Source organism: Eucalyptus grandis, chromosome 8 (assembly GCF_016545825.1).
Source record: "Eucalyptus grandis isolate ANBG69807.140 chromosome 8, ASM1654582v1, whole genome shotgun sequence".
Classification (NCBI taxonomy): domain Eukaryota; kingdom Viridiplantae; phylum Streptophyta; class Magnoliopsida; order Myrtales; family Myrtaceae; genus Eucalyptus; species Eucalyptus grandis.
In genome coordinates this window covers 45,635,151-45,658,610 of record NC_052619.1, presented here as the reverse complement: position 1 = coordinate 45,658,610, position 23,460 = coordinate 45,635,151, and the positions used below count along the sequence as shown (strand labels likewise).

At 38.7% G+C, this 23,460-nt stretch overlaps 1 protein-coding gene and 1 pseudogene across 1 annotated transcript; both read right to left on the bottom strand.

The window, feature by feature from the left end:
* Positions 1–659: 659 nt before the first annotated feature.
* LOC104414579 lies at positions 660–1,454 on the bottom strand (annotated as a pseudogene).
* A 4,726-nt stretch (positions 1,455–6,180) lies between these two features.
* On the bottom strand, positions 6,181–9,915 carry LOC104414578 (DNA-directed RNA polymerase subunit 7-like protein). The gene is made up of 2 exons (XM_010025730.2): positions 9,717–9,915; positions 6,181–7,080 (listed from the first exon to the last, which is right to left on the bottom strand). Exon 2 carries the CDS (start codon positions 6,990–6,992, stop codon positions 6,426–6,428), a length of 567 nt encoding a protein of 188 aa, XP_010024032.1. The 5' UTR covers positions 6,993–7,080; positions 9,717–9,915; the 3' UTR covers positions 6,181–6,425.
* Between the last annotated feature and the right edge of the window lie 13,545 nt (positions 9,916–23,460).

Here is a 23,460-nt window from a genome sequence, read left to right as displayed (position 1 = left end):
AATTATTATATGAATTAGTTATATTCAATAAATGAGTCATGAATGCATTTAAAATGATAAGACCTGAAAAAATATGAATTTTAAATAGGTTCATAATTTGCTTAAATCCAACTCTCATCTATAATTTTGTCTTCTCTCTCTCGACTTCACTTGACCGCTCATTTCTCACTCTCACCTCAATTTAAGCATGAATTTTCCTAAATTGAGTTAAAAATGAAAACATTTAAGCAATACGGATTGAGCCGAATATAATTTGGATATGAATTGGATCATATATAGGTCGTTAAATTTGAATTACATAAAAATGGACCAAAACAGGTTAAATGAATCATTTTGGGTCGGATCATTTTTTATCCGATCCAAACCCGATCCCGACACACCCCTTTGACCGTTGTAATATTCTTACAGGTTCCCCACCAGAGGTGTAAAACTGTTTCACAAGGGGAGAGGCGGTCGATGTGCCAATCTTTAGGAAGCGGAGGTTTACCAAAAACAGGTAAAAAATGGCGAAGAAACAGGTCAGCTCTCTACCACAAACTACTGTTAAAGGAGCCACCCCTTAGTCCGCAGCAGATACATCATCAAAGTGCCTCAGAAAGAAAACTCATGGAAGCCACAGGTGGATCGCTAGTGAGAGAACATACAGAACATCGAGGAGGGAAATCTTAACCCACCACATATCATATTAACATCACTGTTTAACTTGCTAAAGCCAGTTAATAAACCGAGTTAATTAACAGGTCGGGTGACATCCAACCGTAATGCTTAAGAGATTAACTAGCTAAAACTAGTTTGAACAGGTTGCGGTATACCACTCCCTCCTTAACCAGCAGAACTACTGGAAAATAGAAGAACCCATTTGAAATGATTCATTTACAGATGCAACAGCGTCATCTAGACATGCCAGTCATGTGACAAACTCACTATGAAACAGGTCCTAAGAAATCACCCACCAAGCTGATCAACACCAGAAGTTCCCTTTCCACCTCGATCCACTCTGTTCCAATCACTGCGAATCGGACAGTCACATCTTTTACCAATCTTGGAAAGCTTGTCGTTCAGGAAGACAGGATGCTCCCCAGGCACATACTTGTGGTCAGCCATCTTCAGGTTAGAGAGGTAGGCATTCTTGACAGGTCCACATCTCAAGAAGACCCCGCGCTTGAAGACCTGGTGCACAACTCCATCCAGGATTTCTCCCCAGAAAAGCTTGAAGGTGATGCCGCTGAAGACCACAGGGAAAACGATGTCCCCCGAATGTTGTCACACTTTCCCTTCGCCAATGCTTTCCAGTGTCGTCACAGCGAAGATATAACCCAGGTCTTTGATGCCTTTTTACACGCAAAGTCGTCCAAAAGGCATCTTATAATGGACCTTTGCAGCATTAGCCCTGTCACATCCAGGTTCTCTGCCGATATGATCACGTTCCATGGCAGCTGCACCTTCAAAAACATTTCCGAATGCTATCTGTTTAACATTAACAGACATCAGCAACAAAGAGGCATTCGATTGCACTAAGTTCAAATCATGACATGACAGTGCAAAGCCCAACAACCTAATCATTAAATGAACTGGTAATGCGACGCTACCGCATTCAATAAGATACCCTCGGATGCTCCTCAACTTCTGCTATGATTAATTCTAGACATTTGAACAAAATGTAATCATTATAATCCATGCATGTTATTTGAGGTATTGGAGCTGTTGTTGATGAAATCCAACCATGAGATTATCTCAAAAAGTTTTGCAAGTTTACACCACTGGAGCGCCAAGTCATCATGCATTATACCTTGGGCGAGCTAGGATGTAGAATTGAAAATTGAGACAGGGAAAAATATCAAGCAATGTTGAGTGAAAAGGAAGAGTGATGCAAGCCTAGGGTAGGCTTTCTCAAACAGCAGGATCGGGAGAGTGACTTGCGCACAAGAAACGGGACAAACAGAAATTTCAGCACTACGCAAGCTCAGGAGAACAATCGTATTTTTGTTGATACAGATCGGATCGACCTGATTCCAAAGCCAAATGAACAAAGACTTCTGAATCTACAATTTCTCTGTTTTGGGTTTTCTGAAATAAGCACTGTAGGATGGTCGAAATTGGGTTGGAAATAACGAACATAATAGGAAAAGATAGAAACTCCGTTGGTTGCTCTTCTAGGCCTCCAAGGAAGTTGAGGGGCACCGATTCTTCTAGATCAATGACTTCTTCTAGATCAATGACTGCAACTCTTCAAGGATGCAGATTTCAAAAGCTCCGCCTCTTCAAGGACGGAGTGAAAACTCTTCTAGGTTTTCAAAGGGATGAACTCTACAAGGTTCACGATACTTGCTTCAAAGCAAAGTTTTTTTCATTAATCAAAAGTCGTTTGTCTTCTACAAGAAATTTGGCTTATATCATCAAAGAAATAAAGATAGAGCATTGAAACTAGGAGATATAGTAAAGGGCATGGAAACTATAAACTAGTAAAAGCATCACGCGAGCTTCCAAGGTGTCTTTCAAGCTTTCGAGATGGACTCAAGATGTCGATACAGCTTCTTGGTTTCGTCAAGCTTGAATGCGGGCCGATCTTTTTGGTCGAGAGAGCTGGTCTTTAATGCGGGCTGCATCAAAGAGGGGGAGACGTGTGTGTTCCTTGGTCCACATCTACAATAAATAAAGACCTATACAAAATTTGAGCAGGAATGGACTTGGTAAAATCTAAAGAGAGGACAATCAAAATGAAAAAGGATAAATAGGCAGGAATAACATGTGACATAATAGTATATATAAGTCCATTACAACAACAGCAGCAAGGCCTATACAGTAAAGTGGTGATGCCCCTGGTAAGGTCCACATTGGCAATGCTTGTACATAATTTGTCGATGGTAAGACAGCTCTGGTAATACAATAGATCAGGAAGATAAAAATTAGAAAGCAACCATGAACACTAGAGGATCACAATTAACCATAGCATTAAGTAATCATTATAGGTATAATTATCCAAAGGAATTATCTACTTTATTTTGGTGCTTTTCTTCTTACCAATTCTCCCTTCAACCTCTTTTTATGTTTCCTTTTTATTCATCTAGAGATATACTTACCAATTTACTCTTGGTTTTGAAGCATCATCAATAAATTAGAACACGGTATAGTGAAAATTATGATGACACCGGAATCATTATCAAGGTAAAAGTCCACACTTCAAACATAACAGATAACAATACAAGCATACCTTCCAGAATACCACTTCTACTTAAAAACACGTTGCACATTAGGGGTGTAAACGGGTCGGGTCGGGTCTTGATGTTACCCGACCTGACCCGACCGACCCGACCCGACCCGAAACATACGGGTCACATACTGTGACCCGACCTGAAACACATTAAACTCGCATAGGAAATTCGGGTCGGGTCGGGTTTCCGTTTTTTTTTTTTTTTTCTTTCTTTCTTTCGGGTGAGAGTCGAACGGGGGCATTCATCTTCATTGTTGTTCATGACTTCTCGCAACTGTTATAGGTTATAACGAAACATTCCAAGCCTCGGCTTGGCTCTTTATTTTTTAGCATTGGATTGATTTTTGTCTCTTTTTTCTTTTGGCTGGCCTCAAATGAATGTATCTTCTACAAATGAGCACAAGCATATGCATGTGGGGAAAAGAAAGAAGTTAAAATGGGGTCGAAGAGAAGTAAATGTTTAAGAAATACATTCATACAATTGGAAAAGAAGATGCAATCTTCTCCTTTCTTGCCAATGCACATGGTTCTGAGTATGCAGGTTGAAGCATATATACATATAAGTGTCCAGAAAGTAAGAAAGCACACCTGATAATGTGAATGACTGAAAAGCATAAATTTCAAAAGGAAAAAAAAAAACATTGCTGGCTTAGAAAGGGAATAAGTAGAAAGGAAAAAGAAATATTGAACTCAGAATAGGCAAGACTTAGAACAAGCAAAGCCACACTACTGAGAGAAATCACTTAAGCTATAGAAAAAAACTGATCAATGTGAAACTCGCCACCAAGATGGAGGATTGGCCCAATTGGTGACACTTTCTTGTTGCTAGGGCGGGTTAAGTCACATTATTTGTACTTCCCCATAATTGTAATCCCAGAGAAATAGCAAGCTTTTAGTACAGACTTACTTTTATATTCGCCCGATGAATGAAAACTTAAAAGGAATATATCTATGATTTACTACATCCATACAACTCCCAAAAGAAAAGTGCCAACTCCCAAGTCCAAATTTGCACGGACCAAACCCCAAAAGGAGTACACTAAGAGCCTCTCTCGCCAAACTCATTTTGCCGCAGGCAGGACAAGGGTTTCCCTGCCTAGCTTACCTTGGTACCTGAGTTCATATCATTACAAGCAATTGCTCTCAAAATGGACATATCCCAAGCGAAGCAGCCTATAAGAATGAAGTATCATCCACTCATTTCTCAACGAGCCAGCAACTCAAATAGAACCGAAATCCCACCAAAACCCATCATCATATTAGAAGCATTTCAATCCCTATTAAAGAACGAACTCTTCCTAATGGAGCTCATCAACAAATGCGCCAAGTGAACAGGAGGGGTGTTAGAGGAACCGGAAACCAACCCTGTCTGTTAGGTTACCAGGTTGGACCGGGCCCGTGCTCGCCCCCTACTGAACCGTCGCAAAACTAAGCCATTACCGGTTTAAAGAAAAAAAAAAAAAAAAAGGCCATTGACGACGAAAGGTGGCAGAACAGAAGAATAGAAAAAGGGCATGCAGAAGCGGAAGCAGTCGCCCCGGGAAGAAAGTAATCTTGCCCAAGAACAACCACAAGACGGTAAAGCGGAACAAGGAGAAAAGGAATGATCTTGTAATGCGAAACTACCTTAAAACGCCCGAAATTCCCTTTTACCTTAATTTTTAAATCTTTTTATTAAAATATCTTACTTAGTTATGAATATTTATACACACACACACACACACACATATATATATATATATGTATATAATTTGTACTTAGTTATATTTAAGTGGCCATATCTATCAAATTTTTATAATTACTTAATCCTATTACTTATAATTATGCTTTTATAAATTATTGATATTTTACTTTGTTGTTTATCTCTTTTTCTATAAACATATTTTGTTTTCTTATTTTTATAGCAACTAAGAGTAAAAGAGAGATTTCATTAGAAAATAAGATGAAAAAACAATTTTACCCCTTAAAAGTTATGCACATTGCACATGCTAATGGAATAAATATCAAATGGTCAACAGATGTAACAAAAAAAAATTCATAGAAGTTTTGCATAAAGGTTGAAAGTCTGACGACAAACATTTACCACTTTAATTTGTTTGTTTTGCGAAAATAACTTGAAATAATTAATTAATAAAAATATTATCATAAGGTTAATATCCCGAAAAACCCCAAACCGATACACCCGAGATAAATTTACCCTAACTATTTTTTTGACTATCAAAAATCCCAAACTTGTATACCTTTGGTAAATTTACCCCAAACCGGTACACTTGTGATAAATTTACCCTCGTTAATTTTTGTTAAATATTATAGTTAAATTATTAAGTTAAATGACATGTGACAGTTGACTGATATATCACTTGTGACAAATTTACACTCCGTTTGTCACAATTTACAATTTTTTTTTGATTTTTTTGTGGTATTAATTCAATTTAGCGGAGGGTATATTTGTCATAAATTTATCGTTTGAGATTTTTACGATCGAATAAATTAGTTTAGGGTAAATTTGTCATAAATGTACAAGTTTAGGATTTTTTATGGTCAATTGAGGTAAATTTGTCATAGGTATGCTAGTTTAGGATTTTTCATAGTAAAAAAAATAGTTTGGGATAAATTTGTCACAAGTGTATTAGTTTGAGGTTTTTCAAGGTATTAACCTTTATTAATAATAATTTATGTCTTATTGTTTTTGTGAACGATGAATATATTTTTCGCTCACATGACTATTTTTGGAAGAATGTTTTCTAAATTATTCAGTGTAAGCAAAACAAACGGAGTTTTAATGTTAAGGGAATTGTTTCAATTTCATTGAAAGTTTAAACCTTAGAAATCTACAAGGGCCTAGAGGATTTCCTGGCCCTACAACTATTTCAACAATTTCAAATAGCACTTCCAATTTGCAAACTAAAAGAAATATGAGTGCTGAAATTTGTCCTGTAAGAAAATTCCGACATCCATCCATTCCTCTGTTCTTAAACGCCAGCACAATTAAACACCAAGGCCTGCCTTTAGCAAATCTGGTAGAGATTGTTAAAGCGGGTACCTGCTAATCATTCTTGACCTGATGATATGCCATGACAAGCCTCAAACAGTACAATCCTACTAAAAGGTCTGATCTCTGAAGCGTAAAGAAAGGATATAAATCACCATTCTACTTTTTCCATACCAAGATTTCGACAGAGGTCACAAATACCAATCCTATTTCTAAAACTATTTACAATTCGATGTCGTCGGGTTGAACCAGTGGAAGAGGCCCCAAAGACTCTCCATCTATGCTAGCAAGGACGGCAAACTCATTTCTTGCGCCCCACCTTCTCCCCATCCATCTAACACTGAGCACTGTAAAACGAACCACGACACCTGCTTCTATTTTCCCGAGCTTGTCATGAAGAAACGAAGGATTTTCTCCAGGAACGAAGCTGTACCCCGGCATTTTAATCACTGATAGAAACGCCAATTTTAAAGGTCCACTCCTGAGGAGCAAACCCCTTCCTGACCTGAATACCTGCTCCACAACCCCCTGCAAGATTTCTCCCTGGAAAGGCATGAAACTGCGGCATTTGAATATCACGCGGAACCACGGATACGGAAACCCCCTGACTGCGTGTAAACTGATGCTTTTAATGGATGTTATGGCCAGAAAGTAGCCATGATCCTTGCTCGCCTTTTCAAGTAATAAGTACTTCAAGAGGCACGTTACTATTGACCTTCGAGAAATCAATCCATTTCTGTCTGGCTTACCAGGATAGACATACCTGTCCAATTCCACTTCACAAAGCATGTCCGATATCTACTCAAAGATGGTTGATAGCATACCAATAGGCAAAGTCTTGAGGATGCTCAGCCAACTGAATATATGTCAAAATGCACTGTAATTCAAGGGAATGTGCAGTGTCAATTAACCAAGAAAACAATGAAGACAAATTTAAAGCTAACCAAGGATTGAAGATAAATGCACTTAAAAGAAGTAGTAAATTATATAAAAAAAAAACACCTGATTAAGATGAATGACAAATAGATGTCTATCCATGTCCAGAGATGGGAAGCCCATTGATGGAGGCCATGTCAGTTTTAACAGGTCTGGTTTAGGAGCCTATTAGGGCTTGACAAATGGACTAAGTGGTTACTGAACAGCCATCATTACTGAATATTCTCTCTAAGTTACTGTCTTCATCACCAGAAGGTCATGATGAATAAACAGAGAAAACTCCAACATAAGAAACAGATTTGGAATAAACAATTCAACATATTTGTCTTCAACCTGCTAGAAAGGAGCTTATTCTCAACCTGCTAGAAATTAGTTCATTTAACTTTTAAGCCAAAGTTAACGAGCAAGTAATTTAGGTCAAGCTTTCTATGACTACAGCAGCTTGACAGAGTAATTTGGAGAATGGAAACAAGCAAGAGGCTGCAAAACAGAATCTTCCCTGATGGTCCTCAGGAGGCTTGGCATTAAAACACCTTCTTTGGAGAAGGCAAGTAAATGTTGCATTGCATAACTATAGTTTACCGATCGAGGCCCAAGCATAGAAGTTCAAGTATAAAGAGTCCACTAAACATTCTGGATCCAAATAGTGAAAGCTCTTAATACAGATAACTATAGTTGGGCAGGATCCAAGCTATTATAATTGTCCAGGCAAGTGAGCATCTTGGGCGCCCTTTGTAAAAAAGAAGAAGGTACCAACCTAAGCAGCTCACATGGTTCACCGGTTCCCCCGACTAGACCATTTAATAGAAATTCATTATCAACAGGAATAAAAAACTCTTTATTTCCATTTCTAGAGACCGAACAAGGAAGAATTAATTCAGAAGATCAAAGCCCGGCCAGAAAAACATGTGCAAGTCTCCACCCTAGACGTAATTATAAATGTAACTGTCACTGGAATTAGGTGCCATTTTCACTAGGTTATTCTTATAGGGACAACGTTTGGAGAATTGATGATGAGAACAGATTAGTAAAGGCTTGACTCTATTCCTTTTTAAGGTCAGGGATAGCGGCTTTAAAGCTTTTCCTACTGTCAGCTATGTAACCATCAAGAAATTACCTCTATCACTTCGAAAGAGATTAGCATAGGCAATAATAGCAGAAATCGTATGATTGGTTTGAGAATAGCTAGTTTGGACGAGAGGGTTTGTACCAGTCTAGTGGCGACAACAAGAAAGTGCCCCAACATAAATCACCAAAGCTATAGAAAAAGCAGGACAATCTTTTTACTGGTTTTGTGGAGTGACACAAGAAAATACGTGTACAAAAATTGAATTCTAGAACAAATTAAGCTCTCAATTGATGGTAGAACTTTTAAATGCAGATAATTATAGCGAGACCTGCTCCAACTTATCTACAAGTAAACTCAACTGACATGTCCAAACATGTGTATATCTTACAGAGTAAAGACATTGAAAAATTAGATGGTTGAATTTTTATTTAATATCTAGTTTAGAACTCACGTTTCTCAAAAAGATATGAGTCAGAGCATAGCTATGCATACTAATCAGGTGAGAGCACTTAGCAAACGATTCATTTTAACAAGGTACTTCAGTAGCACATTTTCCCTCCCTAAATTGTACTCTGTAAATAGAAACAGGCCGAAGGCAAATAAGATAAAAATAAAAACAAATTCTTAGCACAATCTTGAGCCAGTTAAATCCATGCAAACCCAAGCAAGCAACAATAGGCCACTTCTTAGAGAGGCCAGGGATTCAACTGTAGATTTAAAAAGTCACCTGCTGCTGCTTTAAGCATATTTACACCTCGAATCCAATAACCTTTGCATTCTCTCTATTACCATGGCCACCATGACTAAAGCAATTCAAGTCAACCATATGGGTCATTTAGAAAACAGAATTAGCAGAGCGTAGAGCAGACTTGCAGTTTTTCCTTTCAAGCAAGACGCTAACTTTTGATTCAGCAAGTGACTTCTGACCAAAGACCCAAAAAAAAAAAAAAAAAAAAAAAAGAATCAACAAGTGACTTTCTAGTTTCCTTCCTTTCCATCCTCAGTAGTCAGGTGAAACTAAATTAGCGGAACTTAATCCTTCAGTTTGTGTTTCTTCGTGCACTGAGCCAAACATGCATCGATCCGAGCTCAACCAAACCATCTACTAGCCCTACTCCGCTGCATACTTTCCATCAAACAGCTACCAACTAAACCCACATCCTGCAAATTCTACCCACATCACTAGACCAACCCAATTCATCATCTGATCTTCCTATATCTTCTTCTTTTCCCCCCATTTTCTAGGTCATCGTAGCTCATCTCCCGCTTTGGACGAAAGGGAGAGCTTTCAAATTCCAGCCAATACCCTCCATTTCTCGTCAGTAACCGAGTAAAGAATCACACCCCGCAAGCAGTTTTCTCCAGAAACCGAACCAGAATCTACAGGTACGCGAATCAGCAGGCCGAACCAAATGGCTCGCCTCCGTTGAAAACCCTCGACAATTCGGAGCGACCTTGACGAAATTGAATTGAAGCAAATAGAACAGATCTAGTCTCCATGGACAAACCTGGTCGGTGGTGGGACGAGGATGGTTGCTCGGATGAAGAACGGAGAAGATGGCGGGCGAGGGTTGATGCAAGACGTTGTCATTCTTTTTCCCATTAATGGCGTGCTTCCAAAAAATTGTCCCCCTTTGCTTTTTCAGGGAAAGCAGTTCCGGATTCATACAGATTTTACTTGAATCTATCCGTTTTTGGAACCGAGAATCTACCGTGATACAAATTCTAGAGTTGGACCTAGGTTTTATGAGAGTTCACTTTTATTATTAATTAAATAATTATAAAAATCATTATTTTTAATAATCGCCACTTGCTGTAATAATTCATTGACCATAATTAATATTTATATACACAAAAAATATAAAAAATTAATAAAATAAAAATTTTAATCATAAAATAAATTAATTATCGAATATTATAGAATACCATAGGATCTCATGAATATATAGATAAAGAAAAATACAAAATTGATCATAAATTCTAGGTTACAGGCTAAGTAGCACCGAGACGCGATACGGACATCCGACATGACACGACACGACACGTCATTTCTAAAAAATAAAGAATTCCGACACGTTACGGACACGTTATGTATTAAATGAATATTTTTATTTTTAATTAATTTAATTTAAATTAATAAATAATTAATTAATTAAAAAAGAGAGCCTATAATAAATTTACACTAATAATATTAATAAATCAATTTATTAGAAATTCGAAAGATATATTCATAGTTAATGCAAAATATGTTTTTAACTTTAACAAAAGTTATTGATGAAATTAATAACTAATAAGAAATTAGAATCAATTTATTTAAATAAATTCATGATTTTCTACAATGACCAAAATTTATCATTATTCAAAATTCAATACTTTTATTTTTGAAATTATTTTTTAATCTTATTTATTTAGTTTTTTGATTAAAAACATAAATTCCCATGGGTCCACCCCCTTATTTCCCTCGTCCATTTCCCTCCACCCCAAATTTATTTTACCTTTTTTTCCCTCCCCACCACCTGATAGACAGGCTGCCACTTCCCCACCCCCCAAACTCAAAAATCATGCCATCAGTTCCCTTTTTTTTAAAATTTTTTTTATATTACTTTTTAGTTTCCTTATCAAAACCCTAGCCATCCTCCTTTTCCTCCTCCTTCTCACCGCTGGCTGCACGACCCCCTCCCCTTCCTCTCCTCTTCCTCTCGATCCTTCTCCTCCTCCTCCTTGTCGCATGACCACCTGCCTCTCCACACGACCCCCTTCCCTCCCTCCTCCTCCTCCTCCTCATCCGATCCTCCTCATCAGTGGCGGCCCTCGCTTCAGTTTTTCCATCGCAATAGTGTCTCTTGTTGTTGCGGTGGTACGGCTTCATCTTGCCAGCGAGAGTTTGCTTTCTCTCTCTTCGGCTCTTTCTCTAGCCGTCTCTCGCTATTGCTTGTGGCCTTGTCTCTACTCCCTCACCCTCCCTTGCCTCCACCCTCCATCGTCTTTTGGACACGCGTGTTGAAATGTGTCAAGAAACATTGGCCAAGTGTCGGAAAATCAGACACGCGTTGACTACGTGTCCGACCATGTTCGAGCATATTAACATGCCCGACATGCTCCGACACGTGTCGGACATGACACGGAAGCACATGCAACGTGTCCGTACTTCATAGGTTACATGTTAGTTTTTTTAGAACTTAGAATTTAGTGTGCATAACTTGAAATTTGAAACCAAACAAGTTTCCTTATTGGATTCCAATTTCTACATTGAAACTACATTCAACCCTAACTTTTTCTATTTAATCAACATACCCTCTTTTTTATTTCGAAAGAGTACCTAAAATTTCTCTAATTCAATTGCATACCTTGACTTTTCAAATTATGTTCGATGCAGTACTTCCCTTAAATCAAGGTGTCACATGTCTTTCACTGATATAGCTTAGATACTCAATGAAAATTGTTCAAAAACTAGTGTGATTTGATAGCTTACGTTGAATGTGCAATTTTCGTGTCCGATCAATTTTGATATTTGACAAAACAAAAGGATCGGAACCTAAAGCACGATTTTCTTGACCATCGCCTAAAATGCACATGTCGATCTGTCCTAAAATGTGAGGTTGCTGGTTTTTGCAATAACTTATGGAACATCGTGTCGAGATGACTTATCTTGCAATTTCTAACGATTCTATGTTGTTTTTGAGGTAAGGAAATCTCGTCCCGATGGAAGGCATCTTGTCACCGCTAATTGAGACGTTTCATTTTCTCTCGTTTATGTTAGAGTTTCTTCTCGCGTGATGCTCGAGTCTTTAGCAATGTCTTCGTTCTACCCAGCTGCTCTTCTGAACTTTGAGTTTCATTTGAACCACCGTTGTTCCTCGCCCATTCTACCCTAACCGCTTCTCCTACTCGTTGATTCTTCCGCATGCGCAATTTCTTTCATCCCCTCCAACCATCACCTTCTTCTTTCTCCTCCTAACCCTTTCACCGGTTCCGCTGTTCTTCCATCTTCCTCAATAACCAGCAATTCCTGGTCTACATGTTGGCGATCTGTAACATGCAACCCCTGCAAATCTCATTTTCAGTCATCTGCTCTTTCTAATTATCCATACTAGTGAACTATTGTCACTTATTAATGGATGAAAGTGACAATACCTCGAGAATTGCTTCCCTATGTCATCGCCCGGGGCCGTTTATGCTCGTAACGGGAGTTGGAGGTTTAGGATGATATCCCTGCGTCGGACAAACTGAAGGATTGTCGCCTTATACTGGTGGGTAATATTTTTACAAATCCTACTGTAAATTTATTTGCCTTTCATGTTGCGATGAAGAAAGCTTGGCGAGTGGATCATGTAGAGATTTCTCCGGTAGATACTGGGCTGTATATAATTAAATTTAGAACTGAAGTGGAAAAACGACGCATTTTGGATGGTAGCCCTTGGTTATTTTCAGGTCAATTGGTTAACCTACGACCATGGCAACCTACTACTCCCTTACAATGCTATGATTTTGGTAAATGTCTGTTTTGGGTGCATGTTATCGGCTTACCTTTGGAGTGGACTTCTCCTCCCATCCTGCGCAAAGTTGTGCACCAGATAGGTAAAGTTCTGGAAGTGAAAAATGACACCTCTGCAAGAATTCGGATAGAATTAGATCTGAAAGACCCTTTAAAGACAGGAAAACTTATCAGTATTGAAGGCAAAACCCTATGGCTTGATTTTAGGTATGAGAGACTGTCCCATTACTGTTATTCCTGTGGAAGGCTTGGTCATTATGCAGCTTCATGTCCAGAGTACCCTTATGATGAAGCACAATTTGATGGCCGTGATATGATGGTCTATGGACCCGGCTTAGAGCAGAGATTAAACAATTTAGCCCTTATTGGGATGCTTTTTATCACCCTATAGTACCTATCGAGCAAATGGAAGAGACAGTACCTGAAACTCCACCTCCAATGCAGCCAGCCCTCCCAGCTCTCCCTCCTATTCTTGCAACAGAGGTTGCTGCTTCGATCCCTGTTATACCCAAAGGGACTTCCAAGCATTTGAATCCTGTCACTCCAACTGCTATCACTACTGATTTAGTACTTGCAGCAGCAAAGATGAAAAGCACTTAGGCCCTTCCGGTGGATAAACTTCAACAGAAGAAATCTAAGCTTCCTCGCCCAATGCCACTTGGGGGTTCCAGTAAGAAAACGAAAATATATTCACCCTATGACATTAAGCTTCCTTCCTCTACAGCTTTTGATGAGTCCCTCCTTCTGGATACACCGGTGTTGGAGGCAGATATTCCTGCTCCTTGGGCTTTGGCGGCTAGCCCTCAACAGCCACCGTGTTCCCAATGAAACTCCTAAGTTGGAATTGTCAGGGGTTGGGCAATCCCTTGACAATTCAAGCTTTAAAGGCAATGTTAGCCTGTGACAAGCCTGATATCGTGTTTTTAATGGAAACAAAGAATGCTCAACCTCTTGTGAATATGTTACAGCGTAAATTTAAATTTACTCACTCTTTTGTGAAGGACCCAGTTGGCTTTAAGGGTGGTCTTGCTTTGTTTTGGAATGATAATTTTGAAGTTACTCTTGTACATTCGGATGCTCAGTTTGTTGATTTCATAGCCCTTGATCCTAGGACAGCAGCCTCGATGCATATCACTTGCCTGCACGCACCTCCAACTTATCAGCTCCGTCAGGAATTTTGGGATACAATAAGAGTCATCCATGCTGCAAATCATTTACCTTGGTTGTGTATAGGTGATTTCAATGACTTCCTTTCTCCCTGGGAGAAAATGGGCAAGAGACCTGCAATCACTTCGCGCATGACATCCTTTCGGAGTGTAATCAATGATTGTGCCTTACTAGAACTTCAAAGTAAAGGATGCGAATTTACCTGGTCAAATAATCGAGAAGGGGATGCTCTGGTAAAGGAGAAGCTCGATCATGTGTTTTGTTCACCGGAATGGCTGATGTCTTACCCTTCTGCAGAAGTATTTGCCCTACCACCTGTTGGTTCGGAATATTGTCCAATATTGCTGCAAGCTCGTCCACCATCTGTCAAGCGTGCAAAGACTTTTCAATATGAAGCTTTTTGGAATCAAGATAAGGAGTGTCATGAAATGGTCAAACAGGCATGGGAAAAAAGTAGTACCTCATTGATTTCCAAATTACAGGCAGTTGCTACTCGATTAACAAGCTGGAGCAGAGCACGTTTTAGCAATTGTCATCAACGAATCTCTCAATTGCAATCTCAACTGCAGAAAATTATAAATAGAACATATTTTCAGGCGGGGGATAAGGAGTAAGCCACTGCTATTAGATGTGAAATTCACAAACTATGGACTCAAGACGAACAATTATGGGCTATGCGTTCTCGCATTCAATGGTTGTAATGGGGTGATCATAATTCAAAATTTTTTCATGCCTACACTATGCAAAGAAGACAACGTAATAGAATTACTATGCTCGTGGATACTCACCAGCAATGGATCAGAGAACCAGAACACCTCAAAGATCTAACACAGGGATTCTTCTCTCAGCTATACCAATTTGTGGGCTACTGGGATTTTCGTCCTTTCTTAGAGCAATGTCTAGTAATGGTAACACCTGAAATGAATAACCACTTGATGAGTAGGGTAACAGAGGAGGAGATTTACCAGGCTACCTTCCAGTTGGGAGCTTCGAAGGCTCGTGGACCTGATGGTCTTCATGGCCTCTTCTATCAGCATCACTGGAATGTTATCAAAACAACCATTATTCAAACAGTTCAAGAGTTCTTTACAATAGGTTGTATGCCTCCTAGACTAAACAGAACAATCATTGCCCTAGTCCCTAAAGTTCAGCATCCAGAAAGTATTGATCAGTATCGACCCATAAGTCTTTGCAACTTCGCTTATAAGATTATTTCAAAATTATGGCCAATGAGACTTAAACCTTGGCTCTCTACTTTGATTTCAAAAGAACAAGCTGCTTTTATTAGTGACAGACAGATACAGGACAATATCATGGTGGTTCAAGAAGTCATGCATCAATTTAAAGTGCGAGCATGCAAGAAATGCTTCAACCTTATTCTCAAAACAGACATACAGAAGGCCTACGATAGGGTTGAATGGGACTTCTTGGAAGCATATTTGAAGCATTTGGGCTTTAATGACAGTTGGGTTACTCGGGTAATGGCTTGCGTTACTACAGTCTCTTTCAGTATTCGTTTTAATGGTGAACAACTCCCTTACTTTAAGCCTACTAGAGGGCTGCGCCAAGGTGATCCCCTATTTCCATATCTCTTCATTTTACTTGCCAATGCCCTGTCCACTACTCTTACTCAAGTTGTGGCCATGGGTCATATATAGGGGATCAATTTAATAGAGATTGTCCTAAGTTATCTCACCTATTTTTTTGCTGATGATTCAGTATTTTTCCTCAGAGCCACACTTTCTGAATGCCACAACCTTGCCAATCTCCTAAACCAATACTGTTTCGCTACAGGCCAGCTCATTAATCGAAACAAATCAGGTGTGTTCTTTAGCAAACATTGTCCTCTTCCTTTACAACATAATCTAGCACAAGAACTCAGAGTCCCTATTATCAGTAAGTATGGTAAGTACCTGGGCATTCCCTCGGATTGGGGCCGTTCAAAAAGGGAGATGTTCTCCCGAATCCTGGCAAGAGTAAATGCTAAGTTAGCAGGTTGGCAGGAACAATTTTTATCGAAAAGTGGCAAGGAAATCTTACTGAAATCAGTAATTCAGGCTTTACCTCAGTACGCCATGTCTATCTTCAAGCTTCCACTGTCTCTCTGCAGATTGATAGAAAGGAAGATATCAGCATTCTGGTGGAGTAAACATAACAGTCAAACTTGAATTCACTGGAAAAATTGGTCAGAATTAAAGTAATCAAAAGTTTCAGGGGGGATGGGATTCAGAGATTTAATTAATTTCAACAAAGCTATGCTTGGAAAGCAAGCTTGGCGTCTTTTTCAGCAACCTCATGCTATCTGGAGTCAGCTCTTTAAGGGATTATATTTTAGATCTTCCTCCTTTCAAACTGCTCCCCCAGGATATCGTCCTTCTTGGGGGTGGCCGAGTTTATTGAAAAGTCGTGAAGCAATTACTCCTAAACTACGTTGGTTAGTCGGGGATGGATCACAGATACGCATCAGAGAAGATAATTGGTTACCAATAGGTCCGATAGGAGGCTTACCGCAGGAGGGAGAACCCTGTACTAGTCGCCGATCTCATTGATTTACAGCACTCGAATGGAAGTCGTCTCTTGTTACCGCCTTCTTTGATGTCCGTGTCGGCAGCAATTCTAAATACTCCTCTCAATCCTTCACTCCTACATGATCAACTCGTTTGGACAGCAACACCTTTCGGCACCTACACGGTGAAAAGTTGTTATCATTATCTCTCTTTACCACATCAAACCCCAATACATCAAGCATCATCTTCTTATACTAACCCAACCCTGTTATGGAGGAAAATCTGGCATATGCGTACTGCTCCAAAGCTTCGGGTATTTCTCTGGTTAGCTTGCAAAAATGCAATTGCTACAAAAGAAAATCTCTATCAACGCCATATCATCCCACATCCCTACTGTTCTCTATGCAATAATAATGTTCCAGAATCGATTGAGCATCTGTTCTTCTTCTGCCCTTGGACTAAAGACATTTGGAGTCATGAAGAAATTAGAGTACACATATCACCTACCTCAGTTAGCCGTTTCAATGCCTGGATTGTCAATAGAGCTTCCATCCCACAAGTGTCTCTAGAGTTTGAAGTGATCGCTCATGTTTTGTGGGAGATCTGGCGGCAACGAAATAATTCCGTTTTTCGTCAGATCCCACTAGATCCTCTCCAAGTCGTCAATGATGCCCTTACCCAAAGCAACATCTTCAAGGTTTTACAACCCTCGCCACAGAAGATCAACAACAAATTGGTCAGTGTAGATTAGGGATGGAAACCGCCTGCGGAGGGATATATAAAGTGTAATATTGATGGGGCTTTTCGCATGGAATCGGAGAAAGGATCAATCGCTTGTATTTACAAAGATAGTAAAGGTATTCTAACCGATGTGCTTACCAGATCCGTGCCTGCCCATTCGGCTTTCCAAGCCGAGATCTATGCCCTCATATCCGCTCTTCAACGGCTGATCCAGCAGGGACTTCATCTTTAGCACTGTGTGATCGAATCTGATTGTTTAACGTTGGTGGAGATAGTTCGGCAGAAACAGCGACCGCCATGGACGGAACACCATCTCTTCGCGATTCTCAGCGATCTTCTTCAGCAATGCCCTAATCTCTCGCTTCAACATGTTCGGCGTCAAGCAAACCTAGCAGCTGACTGGGCCGCTAAAGCCCACAGGGATCAAGGCCCACCTACAAGCTGGCTTCTCTTCCCTCCATCTATTTTCCTAAATATTATCTCTTCGGACGCTAGGGCACCTGCTTGTATTGCTTTCTAATCTAATATAAGTTATCTTTCGACCCAAAAAAAAAAATGTTGTTTTTGAGGTGGAATCAGAAGAAAAGAGAGATCCCGTGGCTGTCAAACTAGATGAAGAGGACGACAGTATTGAGAAGAAGTTGGTGGCGACGACGGCAGAAATAGAGGAACTTACCAAACAATTAAGGTAGCTAAAGAGAATGGCTTAAATTTGATTTTCCAAGATTGAAAGAAACTCATTGGCCATAGGGACATAATAAAGTTGTACCAGACCGAAAATTGAACATTTGAACTTTGCGGGGTGGATCATGACTAGGATTAACCAAAGCCCGATCGCGAGAAGGGTGATGAGCATCTTGGGCAACTAGCCGAATTCCGCGAGATGTTGACAGGATCATTACTGATTTATCGATTTGCTCGTTAGAATTTTCTGTTGTGTGCTTCAAAATCGTATGGCTTATCTAGTGAACTTTGCGCGTCTTTCTACTGGGTTTGTTTCCTTGCCTTTTTCAAGCTCTTTGTAGCAGTTATTGATCCTAGGATTTAATGGATTTTCCAACGCCATGTTATCATTTTCCGTTGGGTTGTCCACCGTGCATTCACCAAGGACTATAGGACCCCATATGCCCCTGCCTATGTCTGGCAGGGAAGCTTGTGCATCGATTTGCATGCATTTGCATGAAGTGCCTCCCCAGGTAGCAAAATTTTAGGATAACCCTGTCACCTCTTTTCCGTTGCTTTCCAAATCAACCGTTCGAATTTCATAATGCCACTTGTATTTGCTAATCAATGGTCCTCAATTGCATTTATGCAGGTAAAAAAGCTGAATTTACTTGATCGAAATTTCGAAAGGGAGAAAAGGAGTAACAATTCTTTAACAAAAACAAAGCGATGCCGCGAGGTCAGTGTTATCTACCAGAACCGTGGAAAAATGTTCTGGAGGAAAGTATCTTTCAGAGAGTGATTGTTACAAAACATCAGCAAATAAAAATTCAACAGTTCTAGAATGAATGGAATGAAAGAAAGCAAATTAAGTACGTAGCTTCCAAAGGTATGCCCATATATTATGGACTCGTGCAAAACTGACCTCATGTTGAATTTTGTGCCAAACTATAGGAATCATGAAAGGATCAATAAACCCGAGATCAAATTTCACAAAAAAGGCCCGCCTTACTTTCTTCCATGTTTCATCAACATGTGAATCTACAAGAAACCAATTCAAAAGAACTAATTGAATGATGTTTAGCTAAAAGTAAACTAGTTCTTAAACACAAAAAAGTTGGCAAGTGGAAATGTATTGGGATATGTCATTGGAAATTGTTTAGAAATTAGAAGGAACATGGCTGAGGCATGAGATGTTTTGGCATCTAGACATGTCAAATGGGTGGATTGTGTTGGGTATGAGTTGGGTCGAAAATGGTGTGACCAATATTAACCCATTTAATCCATTTTTGATCTATTTTCATTCAACATAATTCTAACTACTAATACCTAACTCAACCTATACTTAAGTTGACCCATATTATTAAAAAACTTAAATATTAAATCCAATTTAGAAAAACTTGTCTCGTATAAACTTTTAAGAAAAAAATATATTGCTAAAATATTGTGGACAATTTTTTTATAATATTTGAAACAAAATTCTGATTTAATTTTTTTTTTTTTACATTTTTTTCTTCTTTACTTCTATGTCGGCAACTAGCGATCGGTGATGATCGACGACCGATGGCAACTAGTGATGATCGGCAACCGGTGATGAAGGCGATTGATGACCACCTAGTGACCCTTGCTAGATTTCCTAAAAAGAGGAAAATTTTTAAAATAAAAAAAATAAAAAATGAAGAATAGAAAATTAAAAGAATTAAAAAAAGTGATTTTTCTATCTAGGACTCACTTAAATTTATTAGATAATTAACCCATTTATGACCCAAGACCTATTAAGTTGTTAACTAACTTATTTTTGCTCACTTAAGCTTGCGATTAAAACTTAAGACAACCCATTTATGATCCACATCATTAAATATGGCTTAAATTATGGGTTGTAGAACCAATTTGCCGCCTCTATTGGCATCCAAGATCAAGAGTTGTTTGGCTTATATTTGGCGACGAAATCACTAAAGTTTTCCTATCACGCCACCTTGAGAGGAAGAGCTACAAAAAAAGGTCTTGATGGTTACGGTAAATGGGCAGTGATAAATTGAGAATGAAGAGATAAATTGAGAACGAACAAAGTGGGATATGTAAAAATAGACTCTAAATTTGAGTATGAGTTTCGCTTATCCTTGAACTCTAGGATAGCGTTTGTATCTATAGAGTTTATGCATTAGTTATGACAATAATTACATGGATAATTCAAAATATTTTGAATTATAGTAATAACTACAGTAATAATTAAATGATAAAAGCATTAACTAATTCAAATATTTTGAATTTGAACGAGTCATGCGTTGCTATCCTTAATAGGCTCCTACAAGTTAAAGGTGGTCTTCGAGATGATCTTTAACTTGGATTTGAGCATATCATGGCAACATCGTGTAAGTGGCTTAGTGAAGATATCTACGATTTGGTCACCTGTGGATATAAAGCGAACCTTGAGTTTGCGTTGTGACACTAAATGGTGGACAAAGTGAAAGTCTATCTCAATATGCTTTGTTGTTGCCCTTAGGTTGTCACACCAAAGGATATGGGGTTTTAAATAAGAGATGCCCACTTCCTGTAACAATGATTATAGCCATACAACTTCTATTCTAGCATTTGCCAATGTTCGATATTTAGATTTGATTGAGGAATGTGCAATGGTATGCTGCTTTTTGGCTGACCAAGGAATTAGATTTTGACCCATATAAATTGCATAACCTCTCATTGAGCGTTTATCAACGGAGCAACTGGCCTAGTCTGCATCACTGTATGCATGGAGTACTATGATGGATTGGGAATTGATGAGTAATCCAAACGAAACAATTTTCTTTAAGTAGCGTAGAATTCGTTTCACCGCACTCCAGCGGTTTTCTATTGGTTCTTTCAAGAACTGGCAAACTTTGTTTACTGCATAAGGGATATCTGGCTGAGTTAAGGTGGCACACTGAAGAGCTCCTACGGTGCTCCTGTACAAACTGGCATCTTCAAGTGGCTTAACCTAATTGATTAAATTGATATTTGTAGCCGGGCGTGTGAACCGGTTTAATACCATCCATTTTAGTTCGACGAAGGAGATCCATAACATATTTCTATTGTGATAGGAGAAGCCCTGATGGATGTTTAAGCACCTTGATTCCCATGAAGTAATTAAGTTCGCCCAAGTACCATATAGAGAACTCTTTATTTAAGTAGTTGATAGTGTTTTGAATAAGTGTCGAATTGGACCTTATAATAACAATGTCGTCAACATAGATGAGCATATAAATGGAGAAATTGGGCTGATTTAGTATAAAGAGGAAATTATCAGTTTTTGATTTGATAAATCCTGAGGATTCTAAAAAGATGCTCAATTGGTGGAACCAAGACTGCGGTGCTTTTTTCAATCCATATAAGGATTTTTATAGCCTGCCTTTATGGCTTGGCCTTTCTTTATTAATGAAAACTTGAGGTTGGACCATGTAGACTTCTTTAAAAAGTTACTGTTTAAATATGCGTTACTAACATCCAACTGCTAGAGTTCCCAGTTCTTTGTCACAACCAATGAAATAACTATATGGACAGTGGTTGCTTTACTGACAGGACTAAATGTTTCCGTATAGTCAATACCCTCCTGCTAATTGTAGCTCTTGGCCACTAAGCAGGTTTTGTACCGGTCTATCAAACCATCTGGACATGTCTTGACTCGGTAAACCCATATGGAGCCCACGACATTTGCTTTGGGATTTGGTGGAACCAAAACCCATGTTCCATTATGCAACAAAACATTAAATTCTTTAAGCATTGCGTCCCTCAATTTTTCATGTTTATTAGCTTTGGTGAAGTACCATGGCTTTTCTATAGAACTTATTTCAATCAAGTTCACAGTTGGCAATAAAAATTTAGTGTTGGGCTTTGGGCTTTGATGTAGTCATATTAAATGGGTTCTTGGTTTTTGATAAATCAGTTATAGATGTATCACAATAGCCTGCTGTGTGGAGGCGTCTGAAAAAGCCTCATTAGAACCCGTACTAACATTAGATGGACGAGAAACCAACGTGTTAGATGTTGAAGTAGTATCAATATTTGATAATGTTGGTGATGGTTTTTCAAGGGTGGGTGGGAAGGTGTTAGAGGGTGGGGTAGAAGGCAAGACATTACCATTAATATCATGATTTGCATGAGAGGACATATCAGCTGTGGAGATCATCAACCAAGGATGTGATGGTGAGGCTATTTTAGATGAGTGTGAATCAAGTGTGGCGAATGGAAACATATTTCAATAAAATGAATATGTCTTGCAATATACATGCATCCAATTTTGTAATCTAAATAATGGTAACCAACATGCGATAGATTATATCCTAAGAATACACATTGAGTAGAATGGAGTGAAAACTTATGCCAATTGTATGGCCTCAATAAAGGAAAAAACAACACAACTAAATATTTTTAAAAACTTGTAATCTGGTTGTTGATGGAAAAGTGTTTGAAAATGTGAGATATTTTTGAAAAGTGGTGTGAATAATCTGTTAATAAGGTATCTTGTGTTTTCAAAAGCATAGGTTAATACTCGAGGGGAAGAGATGAATGGGCCAATAATGTAAGGCCGGTATCAACAATATGGCGAATTTTTTGCTTAGCTGCTCCATTCTACTTGTGAGTGTGTGGATATGTTGCTCGATGCAGAATTCCATCTTTTGAAAATTTTTATTCGAGATTCTATATTCCCCACCCCAATTAGGCTGCATGACTTTGATGGATTTTTCAAATTGTTTCTCAACTTTGCTTTTGAATTTTAAATGAAATGGACCATAGACCAACTTTGAATAGGATAGTGCCAAGTATATTTGCAAAAATCATCAACAAGTTTAACAAAATACTCATAACCAGAAATATAATAAATTGGAGCAGGTCCCCATACATCAGTAAAAATTAAATCGATAGGTGCTTTACTAATGCTATGAGTGGGAGGTAGGGGTGTTTTATGAGATTTGCTTAACAATCAAGAAACACATTTATTAAAATGAAATTTAGAACGTGGCAAATTGTTTGAATAAATCAAAGAGCGAACTTTGCTTTGTTAGGCATGACCCATTCGAGCGTGTTAGGTGGTGGTAGTGGCGGAAGTATCAAGTGAGATGGTGTTAACAGATGGAGATGTGGTATAAAGACTTGGTAGCCAGTATAATCCATCCTTAAGCGAACCTTAGAGTAGTGGTGTTTTGGTTTGCAAATCCTCCACAACAAAGTGAAATGGATGAAACTCAAAGAAGCACTTGTTATTACGTGTAAAATTGTGTACAAAAAACAAATTTCGTGTAATGGTATGGACATGAAAGATATTTGACAAAGTAAAATATTTGTTAACAGGGTTTTTAAGAGTGGAAGAACTGACATTAACAATGTCTAAACCTACTCCATTACTTACATGAAGAGATTCATTATTGTTATGTGGTCTAGAATGTGTAGATTTTGCAATGTCAAGATCACATAGTGAGTGGTTGCAATATTTGGAAGCCAGTCTTACTGTGATGGGGTAGGAAGAATCCAGCCATATTGCTAGCAGGTTGAGATTCACTATTGTTAGACTGCAAATACCTAAAATAACATCTTGCAACCGTACGGTTAAATTTATGATAAATTTGGCATCGGTCCTTCCTGTTTTTGGATCAATTGCCTAGGTTTTCATCATTGTGATGGTTGCCTTGCCAACGGTATTGAGGG